This window comes from Nycticebus coucang, chromosome 6, assembly GCF_027406575.1.
Source record: "Nycticebus coucang isolate mNycCou1 chromosome 6, mNycCou1.pri, whole genome shotgun sequence".
NCBI classification, from domain to species: Eukaryota; Metazoa; Chordata; class Mammalia; order Primates; family Lorisidae; genus Nycticebus; species Nycticebus coucang.
This window is the reverse complement of record NC_069785.1, coordinates 116,317,081-116,333,646: the sequence shown is the minus strand read 5'-3', so window position 1 is coordinate 116,333,646 and position 16,566 is coordinate 116,317,081. Positions and strand designations below refer to the sequence as shown.

Here is a 16,566-nt window from a genome sequence, read left to right as displayed (position 1 = left end):
ACCAAAGGAAAGAATTTTATATCTTCTCAAGTGATGGCATTTTATATAAATCCAATACCAGCTTCAGGCCTCCACTTTTCTCTTTCTGGTGTCAGGAAAAAGCAAGTGAAAGTGGGAAACAATCATGGGGGTTTCTTAAGCCCAGTCTCCCTTTTTGTCCCTTGGTGCTAAAGTGAGCAGGAATGCATCTGAGACTCTTAAGTTTTTCTCCCTGTGAAGTGAAAGCTTATTCCCATCTCTAGTGGGTAGAAGGGGAGATAATCTCATACCTTGCCCTTTGCAGACGTCTGCAGGTTGATGGATTAGGGTAATCCTACCTTGGCAAAGCTGCTTCTAATAGTGAGGCCTGCCGGCATGCATTACGGCAAGGAAGGACAGAGGCCTTCTCTGCAGGCTAACACACTTCGATTGCTCTGGGCTGGGGATTGTGAAAGCTCAGGTCTAGTTATCCCACAGGGGAAGCACTAGCAGGAAAGGAAAACAAAACACATTTGAGGGCTGCTACTGCCTGCCAGACTTGCACTCTGGGGACACTGGAATATCCTCATTAGCAGCCAGGCTTGAAGAGACTGTGGCACACGTGAGTGAGAAAGGGCAACACACCCAACATTCTTAAAGCTCCCACAAATTAAGTGACCTCTTCAGCCAGAGCCCCCCCACTCTCCTCACCTGTGCTCCTGCAGCTGCTGTTCGAGGCTCCGAGGTGGTTCTTTGCAATAAAGCTGACAGGTATTCTGGGCCTTTGACAGAAGGCTGGGCTTCTGGAAGAGCAGAAAAACAATGAGGATGCAGTCACCAGACTGTGCTTCTGCCTGGAGGACGAATCCAAGTGCACCCTCCAGAACCTGTGCAGGGTGAAGGACGGACGCCTGCTCACTGAGCGCCTAGAAGCTTCGGGCTGGCAGGCCTGGGCTATCTCAGCTGCAACCTATCTCAGCTTTCCACTCCTCTTCTACAAGTCCTCTAGGACTGCGAGGTTTGTGGAGATTGAAGACGATGAAAACAGTGGGGTTAAGTCTTGACAGCAAAGGCCTCAGCAGGTGCTGAATGAATAAGTGATGCATTCTTTATGGGATCAATGTCATATCGCTTAAGATTTTCATGTACCAATGGAGAGAGCCCATGTTGGAATTTTGCAGAATTGAGTTCCATTTTATTTATTATTTGTTAAGAAGCATAAAATTAGAAACAAAGAATCCAGGTCTCCCTTTCCCACCACTCAGTGGTGTATCCTTTCCTGGGCTTGAGGATAAACCTTTTCCCACTGCCAACGTAGCAAATTTATGCACATGTGATCTGCATAGTCAGTGCCAGAGCAGAGGCTCTGTGAGCTCAGTGTGAACACGTTTCTTGAAACTACAAAGAAGTACCAAACCTACCTGCCTACAGGGAGTAAAGCAGCCACCCTCCGTAAATACCGAGCAAGGCATTGCAGAGAGGCAGACTCAGGGTAAGCACAATGAGCAGGGTCCCACCTGGAGTCTGTGCTGCAGAAACTGGGACTCCAGGCTCTGCCGCTGGGAGAGCTGAGGGTGCACACTGGTGGGGAGGGTGGAGACGCTGTCCTGCTGCTGAGAAACTTCCTCCTAAGGAGCAAGGAGGTGAAAATGATTTTCAGTTCTCCATGGGAGAAAAAATCTCAATTTTTACTTTAAGCACCTTGGCAAATGTCCAAGAGGACCCTCAACTCTTTGGAGCGTAATCCTCAGAGGTTTCCACGTAACTAGCAGAAAATTTATGCACCTATCATCTGCAGTTAACAATTACCTAGTCAGTACCAGAGCAAAGGCTCTTGGTGTCACCAGGAGGCCATCACCTTCCTGGGGGCCTCTGATAGGATAATATCCTTGATGCACCAAAAATAGGCTCAAAATAAAACTGGATAAACAGCAACATTTATTGTACTTTTAGCATAAAAAATCTACTTATAATATTTAATGTGTTAGTGGCAAAAAGCTCCTCATCTGGGTGAAATTTATTACTCTTCAGTTTTGGGGGGTACTGTAAGAGGCCATCCATATACAATCTGCCCTGTGAACCAAAAATAGCTTGACAGCGTCTAGGCCTCCATCTGGTGCTGATCACCGGGGAGCAGCAGGGATGGGCCTAACCTGCCAGGGATAGTGGCAGCAAAAGGAAAGCATTCAGGCTGTGAGCTTTGCCAAAGAAGCTGTCTGCTCCAGGACGAATGACACACCTTCAGGACAAACTCCCCCCTCCTAGTCCCAGAGCTGTGGTGGGAAAAGCCCACAGCACCCACCTGAGGGCAACTGCTGGCCAGGTCCTGGAGCTGAGAGGCAGCCGACGGGTCCGCCTCTGATCCTATTTGTTCATATAACAGCTGCACTTTGTTCAACTCTAGGATTCCTTTGGTTCTGGCCAGATTCTGAAGATGTTGTCTAAATGCTACAATTCCTGAAAGAAAGTACAAAGACCAAAGAGTTTAAGCAAAATATGAGGCCTTTTGCTGAGCATAGGTTCATACCAATATTGCAAGAAACTTCCCTCAAGTCAAGCCAGAGAAGAAAGCTGTCACCTTGGGTGAGGGAGGTGTCCGATGCCCGGCGGCCCTCCCGGAAGCTCACTGGCGACCTATTGTGGGCCTCTCGTTTCTGGGAGCTCAGAGCCTGCATGGCTGGGTTGGTGGGTCTCAAGCTTACGAAGGGAGATGTCATACGGGGTGAGGGCTGATTGGCTAACATCATGTCCTTCAGGGAGGTGTTTTCCTCTAGAAAGTTCAGGTCCCTCTGAACAGACCCCATATCATACTCAGAGTCCACACTGTCAAGGGATGGGGTGTCGCTCATGGAGTAAATTTTCCCTTTAAGAGAAAACAAAACAGACATTACCAACAGCAACAGCTGGAATACCAGTTCCTGGAATATGTGATACAGAAGTCTTGACAGCTATCAGGTCCTTAATCTCCAATCTTTTCAGAGGCTTGGGGACCAGCAACATATACTGGAGCTGGCGGGTTTGAACCCAGCCCGGGCCTGCCAAACAGCAATGACAACAACAAAAATAGCCGGGTGTTGTGGCGGGCACCTGTAGTCCCAGCTACTTGGGAGGCTGAGGCAAGAGAATCGCTTAAACCCGAGAGTTGGAGGTTGCTGTGAGCTGTGATGCTACAGGACTCTACTGAGGGCGACATAGTGAGACTCTGTCTCAAAAAAAAAAAAATCTTCTCAGAAGCTTTTCATAGGTCAATGTAGTCATCTTCAAATTTAGTGGGGAAAACACTCCAGAAACTGCACTCACAAGTTCTGTGCCACCCCAAAGGAGCCAGAGTTGCTGATGAAACACACAGCACTCAGATGAATCCTGCGAGTTGGGGGAGTCAGTCAGAGACATTTTGTTGTAATCTTTGTTAGCCACTGAGCAGACCTCATCCTGTAAGCCTGTTGGATCTGCTCCATGAAGGAATAAGATCTCCGTCTACTGAATTCTGGAAGTTCCCTGTGACTGAAGACCTGACCTGCGCCTCTCCCACATCATACCTCCTGCAGGCACCACGACCACCTGATTGGTCACCTCGGACAGAGTGTGCCGCCTCTGCCCACTGCGCGTGGACTGAAAGGCCTCAAAGGAATGGCTGGGGTCTTCCTCAGCCTCGCCTTCTGTCTCCAGCCCTTCATCAATGGAGGTCTCCATCATGTCGCTGGGCAGTGACTGGCAGCCCTTCCTCAGCAGGGCGGGAGGCACAGGGTCGAGCAGGCAGCCGTTTACCTACATGCCAGAGAGGGGAGGGAACCATCAGTTGCTGCTCTGTTGAGACAGTAGAAAAATCCATACAGGAAAAACTGTCAAGATTTGAGGCGAACTAGAAATTAAGTCCCTGTTTCTAATGACAAAGCGTAGATGAGAAGTTAAGATGCGTCAGCTACAGCACTTAGAGAAAGAAGCTCATGATGACCCAAACCAGCACTGGGCCCAGATTTCTCTGAGTCTTCATTATTATAAAATAAACAATTTTTTTTTTTTTTTTGTGGTTTCCAGAAGAGCAGGGGTATATTGGCTTGAGGCTTACTAGTTATTTGTTTTAAATAGGGAAATGAAGAAGCGGGAAGGTGAGTTTGCTTTTTTAAAAACTATATGGCTCTACAGCTAAGAAAAAAGAATAGTTACCAACGTTCTTCTCATTTTCAACCCCAAACATACTGGAAGGTGCTAGACATATTTTTATGTTCATAATTTAAGTACCTGACCATTTGATTTAGTCTCTAATTAGCTCTATGTGCCTGAGGAATGGAAAGAATTCTTTAAAGACAGACTGATACCAGAGAAAAGATTAGAAAAAAAAAAATTCAAATGGCAAACAGTCAAAGCCTTCCATTATAGAATAACAAATGACTCCCAGGCCCCACATTCCAGCGGAGGTTACTAAGGCCCTGTGCACTGAGACTTCGCTCCTGAAGCAATACCCTGGGTCGCTAGTCCCCACCCAGCGGGGATGAGCTCAGCGCAGCTCCTGCGCACCCCACCTCCTCGTGCACCCAGCTGCCAAGCACACCGCCTGACGGCAGCAGAAACAGCACGCAGAGGGGAGCTGTGGTTGAAGTTCTGGCTGGTAAAGGCCCCTGTGAGGATGCAATTATTTACTTCATTACCTTAACTATTCCCCGGTGGAAATCAGCCCCTTTCTCCTATGAATAGCTGCTTGGGAGCAGCCAGTCATAGCTGCTCAGTTCTAAGCGTTACCTTCACCTGGAACACGCTGGGTAGTACCATTGCTTCCTGTGAACACAGGAGATGCTCATGTATGTGGAGGTGACGTGGGGTGTCCCTTTGCCAGACACAGGAAACTTTCCTCTTATAGCAGCCAATCTGAAGGCACTGCAAGGCCCTTTATTTGGATAGGGAGACTTGGGTGACTCAGATCTTTGTTTGCTTGGAGGAGGTTATTCCATTAAAAATTGCTCTGGGGCTATAGCCATTCCTTGGATCAGGCGGCTAGTGCATTACAGGTCTTTAAAGTGATGAGTGGTCATTTAAAAGGAAGAGTGGTGAATAATTTCTCCCCAGACTTCACCCAATCTTCCCTATGGCACAGGAAAATAAAACTCTGAAATCGACCCAGCAACTCTTACTCTCTCCTTGGTCCTTTCCCAGATAAGATTTCTTTCTTCTTCTCCTTTTTTTTTTTTAAGAGATGGGATCACACTCTGTCACCCAGGCTGGAGCAGTGGTGTGATGGTAGCTCACTGCAGCCTTGAATTTTGAGGTTTAAGCAATCCTCCTGCCTCAGCCTCCTGACTAGGTAAGATCACAGGTGCCAGCCTGGCTTCTTTCCCCTTTCTTGCCTACACAAAATAGTTTTCTTATAAGAAAGAACAGCCTCTAGGCTCCTTTAGTGTGTACTGATATAATTTCTAAGACTAGCCAAGGATGATTTAGAAATGAATAAAGCAACAAAGAAAAGAATATTAAGTAATTATCTACTGAGCAGCTTCACAGACAGCCTCTTTCAAAATTTTACCAGACATTTCTTGCAGTACAAGCCATAAAAGCAGTTTCTATTTTTTTCCTTAATAAGGAAAAGGCAACTTTTTCTGAGTCACTTAAAATACCCTGCACTCTCCTTAAATTTTCAATTTTGCTTAAACTGTCAGCTTATAAATTTATCTCCTTATATAGACTACAAGAGGAATTCCATCTTTTATTTTAAAATGTTTGCTGAATTCAATTTCATCTTGGGACAGCTAGAAAACAATGATCTGATATTTAGTGATGACTAAGAAAGTTTTGTGGGAGCCACTCAGTTAAATAGAAGTGAACACCTTCAGCCTTTAGTTCCAGTTTCCTGAAAGAGCTGATCATCATCTCACCTTGGCTTGCCAATTTACCCAGGGACTCAATATAATAAGACCCTGAAATAGTGGGCTGATCTACATAGTGACCTAAGCTGTCAGAAATATAATCTTTTAGCCAGGCGTGGTGGCTCACGCCTGTAATCACAGCACTCTAGGAGGCTGAGCTGGGTGCATTGCCTGAACTTGGGAGTTTGGGACCAGCCTGAGCAAGACTGAGACCCATCTCTACTAAAAATAGAAAAACTAGCCACGTGTTGTGGTGGGCGCCTGTAGTCCCAGCTACTTGAGGAGACTGAGGCAAAAGGATCACTTGAGCCCAAGAGTTTGAGGTTGCTGTGAGCTATGACACCACAGCACTCTACCCAGGGCAACAGGGTGAGACTCTGTCCCATAAAAAAAGCAAGATCTTTTGTTCCATGAAATAATCTTAGCTAACTATAAATTGTAGGATTTCAGAGGCAGGAGCGTCTGGGCCTGGCGCGCTCGGAGTCCCAGTCTCCGCTGTCTGAACCAGAAGCGGGCAGCGGAGGGAAAGAGTGGGCGAAAGGGACTGGCTCCTGGCCAGATAGAACTCAACAAAAATCCAGTGGAAGGCTTTTCAGCAGGTTTAATAGACGACAATGACCTCTATCGATGGGAAGTCCTTATTATTGGTCCTTCATATACACTTTATGAAGGTGGTGTTTTTAAGGCTCATCTCACTTTCCTAAAAGATTATCCCCTCCGGCCTCCTAAAATGAAATCCATTACAGAAATCTGGCACCCAAATGTTGATAAGAATGGTGATGTGTGCATTTCTATTCTTCATGAGTCTGGGGAAGATAAATATGGTTATGAAAGCCAGAGGAACGCTGGCTCCCTATCCCTACCGTGGAAACCGTCATGATTAGTGTCATGTCCCTCATGGAGATTCACCTGCTAATGTCGATGCTGCGAAAGAATGGAGGGAAGACAGAAAAGGAGAAAAGTTGCCGGCTGTGTAAGAAAAAGCCAAGAGACTGCTTTTGAGTGACATTTATTTAGCAGCTAGAAACTTCACTTATTTAGGGGTCTCCAATTGAGAAACGTGGCACTGTTTTTTTTTTGTTTGTTTGTTTTTTGCAGTTTTTGGCTGGGGCTGGATTTGAACCCGTCACCTCCAGCATATGGGGCCGGCACCCTACTCCTCTGAGCCACAGGCACCGCCCAAGGCACTGTTTTTCCTGCACTCTACCCACCTATTGCTGGACTTCTGTTGTAACAAGTTGGCAGACACTGGCTGGAACTGGGCTGCAATAAAACATGCCAGTTATCAATGCTGACAAGAGCCTAACAGGTGCCAACTTACAGATGATAACGCACTTTGAATTCTAATGAACTGTTTTAACCTTCAGGAAGAATTGCTGAATTCAATGTAAAGACCTGTACATAGCACAACATGATCCGGATAATATATATACTGTTCATGTACATCCACAAATACACCTTGTACCAAATAATGCTTTCTTGTAGTAGAATAAGAATCGTGTAAATTCTAAAAGATTTTAGCAGGTTTTCTTTCTTATTCATTGTTTCTTATCAGTTTTAAAAGACTCCTTAAAGCATGTGAGACGAAAAGCAATTAGGATTAAAAGTTTCCATTTAATTTCCTTAAACCATTGAGGCTTCATTAAACTCTTTTCACTTACTAACCTTTTGTATCTTGTTTTGACACACTCCCCTTTGCTTTTATCTCTTATAGCTGCCAGAAAGTTCTAAAATCATTTAGTTAAAATACTGAAATACTTAATCAGCAATGACTTGATTTTTATTGATGACTTCGGAGGGGTCGTCATCACCAGGAGCTTTGTCCTTTTTGTATCCTAGTTGCACCCGTCAACACTTTTTGGCCGTTGAAAGCTCTTGAATCCAGTCATTTCCCCTGAGGACTAATAGAGTTGGTATTTAATTCAACTTACTGAAAATTTTCCCAAACAGTATCAAACTCTGATGTGGTTTTATTTATGCCCTTCAGTTGCCTAATATTAAGGTTGGATAAAGCATGTACAGCTCAGCTACAGGCTTTCTACCTAATTCCTGGATTTGCTACTAAAAATGCTATTTACCCTCATACCCTTCTCCTTAGTCCTTTATATTTCTTTGCCTCTATTCTTCTATACCTGCAGATTTTTCTCACCTATTGTACAAAGAAATTGTGATGTATATGTTCATGTAATTTGATTTTGGAATTCTGTCACCTTATGTAGTGCATTCTTCCAAAATATAATTTTTTTCAATAAAAAAAAATTGTAGGATTTCAAAATACAATGTGGGTACAATGTACATTTTCCATTACATTGTCTTTGTCTGTCCTTAAAGCTCACTTAATTACTTCACTTCTAAAAGACCTCACAAGAGAAGGCTATGTCAATATTCAAAAAACACGAGAATAAAAGCATAATACCTTTAAAAGCATTTTATCTATCTTGAGGCAAATTAAATAAGTAGTTGAGAAAAAAAAAATAAGTAGGTGAGGAAGCAAAGAACTACGTAACACCAACTCTAGAAATTCATCCTCAAGAAGTAATCAGAAGGATCACCAAAGATGGAGACACCAGGAGTTTCAAGCCTCTACAAGGACCATGCGAGAACTGACGTACCTGACCTTCAACAACGGGAGAGAGGATTAAACAAGGCCAATACCACGTAGTAGGCAGTGGTTAAAGTTCAAGCTTTCAAAGAACATTTCATGACATGGGAAAAATGCTCATGGTATATCATATAAAGCAAGATATGAAATTCCATAGAGTATAATTTTCTTGTAGAAATGTTCTCTAGAATGTCTACCTAACTACTGAACCACCCTACCCCTACCTACCCACTACCTCAAGAAAAGAATCCAGAGACTTTACCTCTTTTATGTTTAAATGGCGGAACCTGGAACATATTCTCCTGAGTAAAGTATCTCAAGAATGGAGGAAAAAGTATCCAATGTACTCAGTACTTCTATGAAACCAATTTATATTTACTCACACTTTCTTATGAAAGATAGAACACAACTATAGCCCAGGATGAAGGAGAGAAATGGAGTTGAGGGGGAAGTTTGATGGGGGGGGTAACAGGCGGGACCACACCTATGTGGCACATCGCAAGTGTACAGGTCAAATCTGTCCAGTGTAGAACATAAATGTTTTAACACAATAATCAAGTAAATGAGGCGAAAGCTATGTTGATTGATTTGATGTAACCACGTCAGATTGTATAAAAAAATCAACACACTGTACCCCACATTGCATAAATGTATTCATGATATATGTGTATATCACTTAATAAAAAAAAAGAAAAGACTCCAAATCCTGCCATCTTTCAGGAGTAAAATTATGGATAAACTATTTTTTTTTCTTTTCCCATTCTGAATGTTTCATGTGTAATTATGACTGGTTTTATTTTTTCAATTTTAAATTACTCTTTTTTTTTTTCTTTTGGCCAGAGCTGGGTTTGAACCCACCACCTCCGGCATATGGGACCGGCACCCTACTCCTTGAGCCACAGGCGCCACCCTATTTTTTCAATTTTAAATTACAATTCACTATATTAATAAAAAATCCAAATTCAGAAGTAAAAATGAAATCTCTCCCCCTTAGAAAGCCTTAGCGTTAACACTATTAAGAGTTTCATGCCTCTCCTTTTCAGACCTTCTCATTTCAGACTTTTCCTTCTGCTATTCTGCTATGAAACTGGTCACTGGGGAAATCCTTTCATTACAGTTTCCAATAAAGTGCTAAAAATGACTAAAGTAAGCGTGTGTGTGTGTGTGTGTGTGTGTGTGAGTGAGCGTCTGTTTACAGAAGTGCTCAACAGAAGACTTACTCTTCAGGGCTTATGCTTCGGCCCTCCCACATGGGCCCTGGGCCACCCGTGGGCCTCAGGCCCTGTTTGGAATACTTGATCTGATCATTCTTTTCTAGAGGTGAGTGACTATTCTCAGAAAGGCATTATTTTTTTTGCAGGAAGACAACCGATGTTTCAATTCAAACTCCTTGAGGGATTTTACTGACAGTTTTTTTTTTTTTTTTGTAGAGACAGAGTCTCACTGTACGGCCCTTGGGTAGAGTGCCATGGCGTCACACGGCTCACAGCAACCTCTAACTCTTGGGCTTACGCGATTCTCTTGCCTCAGCCTCCTGAGCAGCTGGGACTACAGGCGCCAGCCACAACGCCCAGCTATTTACTGACAGTTTTAAGCACTGAGGACCTCTGGGAGGGAAGGCGAGGGGAACTCACTTTGAGATGTACAGTATCTGTCCCCAGTTGAGAGCAGAAATGAAATTAGCAGTCCAGGCAGCTATGAAGCATCTTTTTAGAAGACAGCAAAAGGGTGTTATAGTACTCTATACAGAGGGAACTGTATCTTTATCTGATAGCTTTGTGTGTGTGCATTAACTTATGGGCCCCAAAGAAAGGTCCTGGGGAGGCAAGAGAGACAAGCATTTTGCTGACATAAATGAAACTCCACAAACAAGACCAGCGGATGTCTATGGCATGGCTGAGTGCCAGGGTAGTTATGCCAGTGTGGGTGGTCAGCTCCAGCGTGGCACTGTTCTTCCAACAAATGCAAATATACCATCTAGCTACTGCCTATATCTTTTGCAAAATCATTCATTTCCTGTCTGTTTCCTAGTTACGGTAACAATCACAAGCTTTAAAAATAGCTTGCCCTATATAATACAGCAGACAGTGCCCAATCTGTGTTTTAGGCCTGATGCCCTCACAGACAAGCCTTTAGCAGACGGCATTTTAATTTTTTTGAGAGAATTAGATTTTCAAAATAAATAAATAATGCTGCTCTAATTTATGTCTAAACTTTTGAGTGGGGCTGCAGTAGCAACCACAGGCAGAGAAAACAGACTATCCACGGGCAGTGGCCGTGCCCTTGTCCTCACAGCCAAGGACACTGACTGCTTGTGGTCAGCAGCTCGGCTGACCTGGTTGTGGGGTCTAGCATCGAGCTGCCCGCGCCAGTGGTGCTGTGGCTGAACTCCCTCACGCCTGCCTGACCCTGCTGGCTCCAGCCTCCCGGCTTCCGCGTGTCTCTCCCCTTCCATCATCCAGGCTCCAAGTCTTATTATTGGTTTGGACTTCTTCTCCCCGGAGTCTATAGTCTTTATATTCTTCCAATCTTATCTGCACTGTCTCAGTTTTTTCATCCCCTTCTGTCCAGGTTCAGGGCTCCTATCCTCACCTCCTTCCCGGACACGTGCTCTGACATCTGCTGTCTTCCCTGCTCAAAACTCCTGGAGAGTTTCCGATGACTCTAACATCTGTTCCTTTAGTCGTGTCCACTGATACTGAAGCACACCCCACGGTGGGAGCACTGGCCTTGAGAAAAACTCTAAATTCCTTGGCTTGCCATTCACAGCTAAGCTATCCATCTTCATTTCATACAACCTCCCTTCAAAAAGTCCTTCCCTTAGAAAAACTGAACTACTGCTGGGACACAGATGGGCCGCTGCTTCCCCATGATGGCTTCTGAGCAAGCTTTCCCTCCACTGGAGACACCCCGCTGCTTTCCACCATCCTGGGCCTACCCACCCTCAGTCCTCAGCTCTGACAATTAACCCAAAGACCATCCTGATCAAACAGCTAAAAGCACCTCCCCTGCTTTCTTCTTCTCTGACTTTGATTCATACTTAAGAGACCGCTCCTATTTTATCTTTTATCAGTTTATTCAGCTCGTTGTCTTTAATTACGTTTAATGTTCCTTCTGCTAGACCACAGTCTGGCAGACTCAGAGACAGAGTTCATGTCTGACTCATTTCTTTTTATTATTTAAACCAATATTTACTGAATTTCTGTTATCTGCCCCAAACCTCATATACATCATCTCAATTAATTATCACAAGAGTCTCATAAAGTCAGTATTCTCATTTTATACAACAGAAAACTGAGGTTCAAAGAACCTTGTCCAGGTTCACATAGCTGGTAAAGAGCAGAATCTCTGAACATACTTCCAAGACCTGTGTTCTTCTATGACACTGTTACCCCCCAATATGATTCTCTGTGCACTGCTTATGCTAAGTACATACGGCACATCCTAGGAGTTAAATAAATACCCATTCAGTGAGAGAAGCCGTCACCTTCCATATCCTGAAAGCTAACCTTATGTAGTAGTCTAACCTCTAAGCAAATCCAAATCAAACAAAAACAGATCTTCCACCAAAAACAACGGCCCATTATTTTGTGGCTGCAATACCCGAAACAGAAGAGACACCATAATAACGACAAAGCCCAGTGCAGGACAAAAAAATTTTTGTTTTCAAAGTTAAAAGTTGTTATCAAACAAAAACTCACCCAAATCTAGAAATTTGAAGAGAGAAAGAACTGGTTAAGAAAAAGAAGAGGGCTTTTGAAAAGTTCACGCGAGGTCTGACAAGTTACGTTATGTGACAGTCATAATGACAAACATGGATGAGAGTTGAGCCCCGGACTCTGCTCTTAGGTTTTCCTCCACAAAAACACTACTTCTGAGTGACTCGAGGAAACAACAAAGTTCAACAAAGCCAAGGCACGAGACGTGCAAACTGCAGCCTCAGGCCAAGCACCGCTGAGTCTTTCAGACACAGCCCTACCTTTGGCGTGTCCACACACTCTTCTTCCATAAATGCTGCTTCTGCCTGACAGCCTGACGCTGGAAAGGAAAAGGCCTCCACGTTGGCTGCCTGTGGGAGGAGGGCCGAGCGCAGCAGTCTCATGTTGGGGGAGTGCACGGTCACGGGGAGTCCCACAGTCTGTGCCTGTAAATAAGCAAAAACAGACAGTCTGGGGCTATGAATACCTCCTCTATAAACACACAAAGTTTTAATAATAACATAAGGGTCAGGTGCGGTGGCTCACGCCTGTAATCCCAGCACTCTGGGAGGCTGAGGCAGGCGAATCGCCTGAGCTCAGGAGTTCCAGACCAGCCTAAGCAAGAGAGACCCTGTCTCTAAAAATAGCCGGGCATTGTGGCAGGTGCTTGTAGACTCAGCTACTGGGGAGGCTAAGGAAGGAGAATTCACTAGAGCCCATGAGTTCGAGGTTGCTGTGAGCTATGATGCCATGGTACTCTACCAAGGGTGACAAAGTGGGACTCTGACTCAAAAAAAAAAAGAAAAAAAAAGTAAAATAATTCAATTCTTCTGGGGCAATTAAAGAATAAGTAGTTATTTATTGGAAACACCAGAAAGATTTGATGAACTGTGTATACAGTACAAATATTGATTTGAAGCAATCATGGCACTCAGTTACTCTGAAACAGGTTATATGGATGTCTCATGATGAGACATAGAATTTTCATGCAGGTGATAAAAAAGCTAGTCTTTGGGGTGAATCAAGAATGCTCCTTGCTTCACTCAACAAACATTTGGCTCTTTCTATAAACCTGGAAACACATAAAGAATAGAAATGTCCCTGTGCAGGGGTCCTCAAAATTGAGCCCTGGGTGGGCAGCACAGACACTCACCCACAGCTGACCGCACTGAGCCCTGGACAGATGGCACAGACACTCACCCACAGCTGACCACACTGAGCCCTGGACGGGCGGCACAGACACTCACCCACAGCTGACCGCACTGAGCCCCTGACACCCTGATGTAAGTGCTATGTCTCCGATATTTTCCTTTCTGTGGGTGACCTGATATATATTTCTTAGCAAGGGTGTGTGTGAAGAGCAAGTAAAGAAAAAGAGAAGCAGCAGATACTTGGAGGAGACAGTGATGTCTGTCCCTCCTGTCCTTCAAGGAGATGCTCAGCCTGAACAGGCCGCTGGCTCAGCGGAAGGAGATGCTTCTTGCTGAGTGAGTCAGGTTCCGGGAGGCATGGACTACGGAAGGCTCGATGGGTTGCGCTGTTCTCCTGTGTCCTTTGTAACTACTCTAATTAAACACACATTACAGATGCTTCTTCTAAAGAAATTATTTAAAAGATAATCTTCGCTTGTGAGAATTGGCAGAGATTAATTTTAAGGCTGAAGCTGCTGGATGGTCCTTTCATTCTCTTCCCTTCAAAACTACCAGAATGATTTATCAACTGCAACTGGGATATAACAGACATTAGAAAACATCTGAGGGAACAATGATCTCACTAGACTGTAAGGGGCAGAAGAAGGTATTTTTCCTGCTATGGTCACTTCAAGGGACGTAGGATAGTGAGCTTTAAATTCCAACAAATGAAAGGGACAAGACGCTGTAAGATTCTAGCTTCCCTTCCTCAAGACCTGAGTCTGACCCTGAGCTTCACTGCTTACTAATTGCGTGACCTTAAGCAGGTCTCTGAATCCTCTAAAGGGGGTAGTAACTGCTTTACAATGAAGCCAGGATTGGATAAGGTAACATGCAAAGTCCTTAACTCAGTAAAGTTAATTTTTCCTTTCTCTTTCTTTCTAAGGCCTTAAAATGATCACAAGAATATAAGAATCAGACTGTAAAATGAATGCACTAATGTTTCCCAGTTAGAATTTCAGGTTCATGAATTTCAAGGATTGGAGGATATGTTAGAAATATACTTCATGTTTGAATATACGTGGAAGATACTTAGAATATACTTTATATTTGATATATTACAATATTAGTGTCATTGGATACACTGCATGAGATAAAGCATAAAATAGTGTTAGCAAAGTGTCCGTATGATATAAATGGCAAATACGTTAAAAAAAATACTGCATACCATGCTGGGGCAATAAAGAAATAGCTTTTCTTGCATTGTCATTCCTCAGGCTTATATACTGTATCACTTTTTTTGAGGTTAAATAACTTCTTTTTCCTTTCAAGCAGTAATCATTTAAATTAATTTCACTAGACACAATGTCAAAACATGAACTTTAAACTTCTTCTTTATGTCACCCTTGGTAGAGTGCCGTGGCGTCACAGCTCACAGCAACCTCCAACTCTTGGGCTTAAGTGATTCTCTTGCCTCAGCCTCCCAAGTAGCTGGGACTACAGGCACCTGCCACAATGCCCGGCTTTTTTTTTTTTTTTTTGGTTGTAGTTGTCATTGTTGTTTGGCAGGCCCAGGCTGCATTTGAACCTGCCAACTCCGGTGTATGTGGCCAGTACCCTAGCCACTGACCTACAAGCGCCGAGCCAACTTTAAACTTCTTAATAAATTATATTTGGTACATTCTTGTAACCCTCATCATCAGCAAGTAGTCTAAATTATTAGGGCAAGGCTTTAGCTGGGGGTGCTGCCCTGGAAATGAGACACCAAGTAACTACAACCCCTACAACCCCTGCCCCTTCTCAGCCCGTCTCTCACTAGCTCCGACTGTAAATGGAGGACTGAGCTGTGCCAGACCAGGCGTAACACACTGTCCTTGACAACTCACATCCGACCTGGACCACAATAACCAACTGTGAACTTGGTAAGGACAGAGGAATAACACTTTGTTGTGACAGTCACTTCCTAGAAAATAGGATAGCAGGGTTTAGGAGTCTTGCAATCACGGAGGGAACTAAAGAAGTCGTTTTGGAAGCAGAGAGGGTATAAATATATAAGTGGCATGCTCAGCATTACAGAGCTGATTAGGGAAAATGAAGAGAGGAATAAATACATAGTCAATTAATATTCTAGGAAGCAGATATTACCGGCTTTTTCAAGAGTGGTGATGATCATGTCCAATCAAACATGATTATTTTTTAGACCATGTGTTCATTGCCTTGAATTTCTTCTTTGGACTTTGTGTTTTTCAGAATCACCAAAACGAAAATAATGTTCTTTCCTATGGGAAAACTGTTACTGTACCGAGAGGCACAGACCTGACACAGCCTAAGTCATGGCCTTTCCAGATTCACAAGCCGATGCCCGGCCCCCACTGTGGCTCTGTCCGGAGACAGGACCTTTAATAAGGTTAAGTAAGGTTAACTGAGGTCATAAGAGTGGGGCCCTGATCCACAGGGCTGGTGTTCTTATAAGAAGGGAAGAGACACCAGGGATCTTTCTCTCCACACTAGTGGAGGAAAAGCCATGTGAGGACACAGTGAGAAGACAGCCATCTCTAAGCCGGGAAGAAAGCCCTCACCAGAAATCAACCTTGACAGCACCTTGATTTTGCATTTCAAGCCTCCAGAACGGTGACAAAATAATTTCTGACGTTTAAGCCGCCAGGCTGAGGTATTTTGTTATGGCAGCCCTTGCAAATGCAATGCTTTTTCCAGTAGTTGTGAAGGGCAAACGCTAATCAGTAGTTGAAGAACTGGAGATGACTGTTTCATTCTTGTGTGTTTACAGTTGCTAGTGGAAGGGCTGTTAAAAATGAGGGGTTAGAATTCACGAGAAAGAGACAGGACATACTCTTCCCTAAACAGTCATCTGAAGTCAATTACAGAGAACATTTCCTGCATGTTACACAGCAGATGTAAGTACTCTACGTCTATCTAAGATGGGAATCTCACTGCTATCTAAATAATAATAATGGGTAAGTTATCGATAGACTACCAACCCATGAAGGGCAGGGACTGTTTCCTGGGACTTCTGAAGCCACAGTGGCAGGGCCTGTGACTGGTACGTAAGTGCTCTGTTTGCTGAACTGCAATTTAACTTGGCAGCAATCTTATGAAGTATTGCTATTTCCACTTTATAGTTAAGGACACAGGTGCGCAGAGATGCTGACTTGCCCAAAGCCACTTGTTTGGTGTGGAACCCAAGGTCTGTGTGATCTTGCACTGGGTCATGGTGTTTCCTTAATTCCTTATTGATGTATCAAGTAGCAAGAGGTCTGTCACTTCCTTAAACAAAAATTACAACCACGAATTAAAGTGAG

At 43.9% G+C, this 16,566-nt stretch overlaps 1 protein-coding gene across 5 annotated transcripts in view; it reads right to left on the bottom strand.

Moving 5' to 3' along the window:
* SIK2 (salt inducible kinase 2) overlaps window positions 1-16,566 on the bottom strand; it is a 136,122-nt gene that overhangs the window by 6,993 nt on the left and 112,563 nt on the right. For 3 of the 5 annotated variants that reach the window (XM_053593085.1, XM_053593086.1, XM_053593084.1), the window contains exons 9-14: window positions 12,398-12,562; window positions 3,498-3,726; window positions 2,537-2,821; window positions 2,261-2,415; window positions 1,476-1,586; window positions 670-761 (exon numbers count right to left, since the gene is read on the bottom strand). In XM_053593085.1, the coding sequence (XP_053449060.1) occupies window positions 670-761; window positions 1,476-1,586; window positions 2,261-2,415; window positions 2,537-2,821; window positions 3,498-3,726; window positions 12,398-12,562 (1,037 nt within the window). Of the gene's footprint in view, window positions 86-669; window positions 762-1,475; window positions 1,587-2,260; window positions 2,416-2,536; window positions 2,822-3,497; window positions 3,727-12,397; window positions 12,563-16,566 lie in introns of all 5 variants that reach the window. The other 2 variants (XM_053593090.1, XM_053593089.1) reach the window with 2 other exon arrangements.